At 37.1% G+C, this 5,774-nt stretch overlaps 1 protein-coding gene across 1 annotated transcript; it reads left to right on the forward strand.

Annotated features, from left to right (window-relative positions):
- Nucleotides 1-1,282: 1,282 nt before the first annotated feature.
- Nucleotides 1,283-5,470, forward strand: LOC107557416 (40S ribosomal protein S23). Its single transcript, XM_016240829.1, has 5 exons — nucleotides 1,283-1,379; nucleotides 3,680-3,839; nucleotides 3,923-3,946; nucleotides 5,066-5,162; nucleotides 5,274-5,470. Exons 1-5 carry the CDS (start codon nucleotides 1,376-1,378, stop codon nucleotides 5,418-5,420), a joined length of 432 nt encoding a protein of 143 aa, XP_016096315.1. The 5' UTR covers nucleotides 1,283-1,375; the 3' UTR covers nucleotides 5,421-5,470.
- Nucleotides 5,471-5,774: the final 304 nt, after the last annotated feature.

The raw sequence follows: 5,774 nt of genomic DNA on the forward strand, positions 1-5,774 counted from the left end.
ACACATACTCACACACACACACACACACACACACAACACACTATTATACACACACATATATGAACTGATGTGGCTGTAACAATATGGCAAAATTGAGCCAGAAGTCTCAAATAAGAGGTTGAAATCAGATTGATTAACCTCTGATAAACCATTCTGTTCATGTTTGTTACATTTTTGTTGAACTTTGATGTTAACAAGATGTCTTTTTTTGTGTTCAGGTTTGACTGAAAAACTATTGCAAAAACTGACATTTCAAACCAAAAAATCTAAACCTTCAAAAAGTTGTCTTAAAGGGGTCATATGATGCGATTTAAATATTTCCTTTCTCTTTGTAATATTTCTAATGTCTAAATATATATCCAAATCCACAACTTCATAAAAATAAGTATGTATGTCTAAATACAACTATAAGCCTTTTTCTATAGCGCTATATAGCAATCTAGTGGCTAAACCATGGAACTGCAGATGTCTTTTCTTTTTTTTACTCCCACCAGACGGCACTAATCTGCATTTTCTCTATTTTAACATGAAATACTGCCATAATTGAAAAGTAAAATAAAAATATTAGAAAAAATGTATTATTTTCAATGGGAAAAATTATTATAATTATTGCATAAATATTAATTAGTACCATAGAATTCTCTCAAAATAAAAAATATTATTGGACAAAAATATATTACATTGATTTTACTGAAAAAAAGTTACATTTCAGTCACTTTTGACCATGAACAACACAAGTGTGACTCCCAAATGAACAATAGAGGCTATATTTCAGTAGGTATTAAACCCAAAGGGTATTTATTTATTTATTTCCCATTCATATATATAGTTGTTACAAATAATAATAGCCTATATTTCAGTATTAAACCAAAAGGGAAAATGTACTTATTTATTTATTTATTTTAAATATATTTATTTCTCATTTCAATTATACAAAAAGTCCAGTTCCACTTCTAAAGTAAACAGAAAAAAATACAACAGTATAAACAAAACAAAACAAAACACTCTGGCCACTTACATTAAGTTTATTAAGGTCATTGCATTCATTCTCAAAATATTATGGCGTACCATATTGCTGCATTAATATATTGTAATCATAAATGAATATGCATTTTTTTCAGATCACAAGTAAGTAGAGATTTTTAATACAATGTTTTGAAAATACATCAGATTAAATAAATCAAAGTGGTAGTTCTGTCATACAAATAGAGAAATGAAAAATAAAATGGCTGAAATTCTAATCCTTTCTTAATCTCTAGTATAACTGATTTATGCACAGGCGCTCGCTTTGGCTGCCCGCGGGGTCCTTCCAGCAGTCATTTGCACATGGCGTCACGTGATCGCTCTTTCCTGTCCGGACTCGGAGCACGCGATCATGGGTACGTCTGAGGCGGCAGTAAAACCGCTTAAAACGCTCGAATACTTGGTTTTACCACACAAGTGTCTTGGTTTACATGTTGTTAAAAGTGTAATGCATACGCTTCGACAAAGTGGAGCTTGCTATGAAGCGGGTTTTGTCGCTAATTTGTGTTTTATAACTGAGGCATCGTGTATGTTAGCGGCCCTGAGCGGCGCTAACCTGAAACACTTAGCCTGCTACTCACAATATTGCACTATTTTTCATTTGTAACGCAGATTTTATATCGTTAATCAGATTTGCGTGTTGTATATCATAATTTTAACTGCTTAAAAAATTGAGGCAGCATGTTAGAATATGGTTTTTGATTGTAAACTGCTAATCAGAAGCAGCAAGGCCTGTTATTATGGTTTGTATCTTGATGGTGACTGTCAGGAGATGTTAAGTGACCAACAGCATCTTCTGAAACTTTACACAGCTTTATAGTTTCCACTTCACAGTCAATTCTATTCCATTTTAGACGCGATGGTATCAAATCTTCATGTGCGATATTAGCTTAAGGTTGTATCACGGTATTATCGCGATATCGGGAAAAGTGGGGTGGGTCATAACGGGTTTAATAACTTTTTTTTAATATAATACAAAGAACTGGACATTTAAATACAGTAAAGGAATACACAAAAACGTGTAAAGTAAACAAATGTTTCTAACGGATTAAAGTGCAAAAGAATTATAAACAACAATAGGTAGTATCTCATTAGTTAACCTTAGTTAATGCGTTAAAATTAACAATGAGCAATGGCTACGTTCATTACAGAAGTTACTATTCTTACAGCTGTTAATTCATATTAGCTTGGGTCCATTAAATAGTACAGTTAAAACATTTTTATTTTAACTTTCCCCGCCAGCATTTTTGATTTTCACTAAAATTTGATGACCTCCAGTATATTTTGCTGTATGAATATTTAAATATGCAATATACCAAAATAAAGATCTGTTTTATTCTAACTTAAAGCATTCCTTTTTTTTTAACCAACACTTGAATATAGGTAGGTTTCATAAATTCATAATTTTGAGCAAAAAGGTGAGAATTACTTTTATCAAAAACATCTGGATAATAATCAGTACGATTATCAAAGCGTGCATCCAGTAAATCGCTTCCATCAACACCTCCAAAGCTTGCACAGACATATACCACTTACTGGATCAACATTTTACTCCGTAACATTATGCAGTTTTCATTTATATGCCGTCTATTGCTGATGATTGCATTATTTTTCATATGCATCAGTTTACATAAGAGATCGCTCGTTTCTCCGTCCTGTTCACGTGTGTTTTTTGATCGGGAGGTTTAGTACTCGTTCTGAAGATGCGTAAAAGCGCCCCCCAGTGTATAGCCGTGAAAACACGGAAAGCCGTAAAAACTCGTCAATGGTGGGGAAAGAATTTATAGTGTTAATAAATGTTGAAATGAACTTTAATGTTTTTTTTATTGGCAGTTAATAAACTAATGTTAAATTATGGCGCCTTAATGTAAAGTGTGACTGAACAAATAAAGCATCAAAATATTTTCAAACATTATCAAGGGCATGTTGTAGTCCAGGTTAAAGTATAAAACATTTTGAAAACAAATAGCTTATTAAATCTAAAGGTCCTTGTACAAAATTTTCGCACGTTAAAAAATAAATACGATCTCGCGTTGTCAATGCTAGAAACGCCAATTTAACCTGATCCGATTTTACGACTGACGAAGGTTTTGGAGGCAGTGTGTAAACGTGATTGAGACAACGTGAGGCCGTATTTTTTCATGTGTGAAAATTTCGGTCTTTGTGTGCAAGGACCTTAAGTCTTTTAAGTATTCAGGGCTGCTATGAACACCATCGCGAATATAAAAATCTGAATGGCTCGAAACATTTCAATCCTGCTCGGAAACAGAAGTAGCGCAGCTGCTTTATTTATGGCTACATTTCTGCTTTTCCATCAGCGCCATCTGCTGTCAGAGTGAATGTGCGCTTTCATTCAGCGCATCTCCTTCACTCGTTCCGCATACAGCGGTGTTGAGCATTTTAACCGGTTAACGATTAAATATCGTGCATGTTCATTATCGTGATATATCGTATAACTGAATACCGGCACAAATCTATTTTAGAGTAAATACATTTCTCTAGTTATACTCTCGGCTCTTGACGTGTTACTTTCTTATAATTGCAAACTATTAGATGTTTCAAACTGGTCCAAATGTGTAGGATGCTGGGTATTTGTACAATTTCGGGGTGGGGGGGGGAAAGCTTTTCTTATGCCTTCCTCTTTTTCCTCCTTCAGGCAAGTGTCGTGGACTGCGTACTGCTAGAAAACTGCGTAACCACCGCCGCGAGCAGAAATGGCATGATAAACAGTACAAGAAGGCCCATTTGGGCACTGCTCTGAAGGCCAACCCCTTCGGTGGAGCGTCTCACGCCAAAGGCATTGTGCTTGAGAAAGTGTAAGAGGCCGTGTTTGTCGAGACTGATGAATATATGGATTAACTAAGGAAAGAATGACTGACTTTGTTTGTCATGTTGATAGTGGTGTTGAAGCCAAGCAGCCCAACTCTGCCATCAGGAAGTGCGTCAGGGTCCAGCTGATCAAGTTAAATTATGGCGCCTTAATGTAAAGTGTGACTGAACAAATAAAGCATCAAAATATTTTCAAACATTATCAAGGGCATGTTGTATTCCAGGTTAAAGTATAAAACATTTTGAAAACAAATAGCTTATTAAATCTAAAGGTCCTTGTACAAAATTTTCGCACGTTAAAAAATAAATACGATCTCGCGTTGTGTCAGTGCTAGAAACGCAAATTTAACCTGATCCGATTTTACGACTGACGAAGGTTTTGGAGGCAGTGTGTAAACGTGATTGAGACAACGTGAGGCCGTATTTTTTCATGTGTGAAAATTTCGGTCTCTGTGTGCAAGGACCTTAAGTCTTTTAAGTATTCGGGGCTGCTATGAACACCATCGCGAATATAAAAATCTGAATGGCTCGAAACATTTCAATCCTGCTCGGAAACAGAAGTAGCGCAGCTGCTTTATTTATGGCTGCATTTCTGCTTTTCCATCAGCGCCATCTGCTGTCAGAGTGAATGTGCGCTTTCATTCAGCGCATCTCCTTCACTCGTTCCGCATACAGCGGTGTTGAGCATTTTAACCGGTTAACGATTAAATATCGTGCATGTTCATTATCGTGATATATCGTATAACTGAATACCGGCACAAATCTATTTTAGAGTAAATATACATTTCTCTAGTTATACTCTCGGCTCTTGACGTGTTACTTTCTTATAATTGCAAACTATTAGATGTTTCAAACTGGTCCAAATGTGTAGGATGCTGGGTATTTGTACAATTTCGGGGTGGGGGGGGGAAGCTTTTCTTATGCCTTCCTCTTTTTCCTCCTTCAGGCAAGTGTCGTGGACTGCGTACTGCTAGAAAACTGCGTAACCACCGCCGCGAGCAGAAATGGCATGATAAACAGTACAAGAAGGCCCATTTGGGCACTGCTCTGAAGGCCAACCCCTTCGGTGGAGCGTCTCACGCCAAAGGCATTGTGCTTGAGAAAGTGTAAGAGGCCGTGTTTGTCGAGACTGATGAATATATGGATTAACTAAGGAAAGAATGACTGACTTTGTTTGTCATGTTGATAGTGGTGTTGAAGCCAAGCAGCCCAACTCTGCCATCAGGAAGTGCGTCAGGGTCCAGCTGATCAAGAACGGCAAGAAGATCACAGCTTTCGTCCCCAACGACGGCTGCTTGAACTTCATTGAGGTAAACTGGATTTACGCAAGTTAAACTATACACTTGATTTGCTGTATTTGAGTTTAAGAGGATGTCTGTCTACGGAGTTGTCAGTGTGTGTGGTTTCTCTCGGGGTTACAGGAAAACGATGAGGTTCTGGTGGCGGGATTCGGTCGGAAGGGACACGCCGTGGGTGATATTCCCGGTGTTCGTTTCAAGGTGGTGAAGGTGGCCAACGTTTCTCTTCTGGCTCTGTACAAAGGCAAGAAGGAGAGACCCAGATCATAAACTGGTTCTTGTTGAAATCACAATAAAAGGACTTTATTCAGTTCCATAAACTGGCCCTTGTGTTTCTTGACAACTTTAGATGTTTCTAGTCCACTGTATGCTTGCAAATCTGTAACCTGTTTTAAAGTTCTTATCTTTACTCTGCTGTTAGAAACGTTGCTGTTTTCATACTGGATAAGGCCTGAGTAGTGTCTTTGTTTTCACGACAGTAAGCGTTTGAACTTTATTTAAATGGTTTATGGTTTATTGCTGTTTCTGAAGAGCGTTAGTAGTTTGTGTTGTTGAAGAAATGGTCTTAAAGGGTTAGTTCACCCAAAAATTTTAATTAGGCTGTGTTTTACTCACCCCAGAGGC

The sequence above is a fragment of the Sinocyclocheilus grahami genome, unplaced genomic scaffold (genome assembly GCF_001515645.1).
Source record: "Sinocyclocheilus grahami isolate Dianchi unplaced genomic scaffold, SAMN03320097.WGS_v1.1 scaffold601.1, whole genome shotgun sequence".
In the NCBI taxonomy this organism is placed as follows: domain Eukaryota; kingdom Metazoa; phylum Chordata; class Actinopteri; order Cypriniformes; family Cyprinidae; genus Sinocyclocheilus; species Sinocyclocheilus grahami.

Coding starts and splice junctions, on each gene's coding strand:
- LOC107557416 (XM_016240829.1), top strand. Junction 3,840..3,922: donor GGCATTGTGCTTGAGAAAGT/GTAAGAGGCCGT, acceptor TCATGTTGATAG/TGGTGTTGAAGCCAAGCAGC. Junction 5,163..5,273: donor GCTGCTTGAACTTCATTGAG/GTAAACTGGATT, acceptor TCGGGGTTACAG/GAAAACGATGAGGTTCTGGT.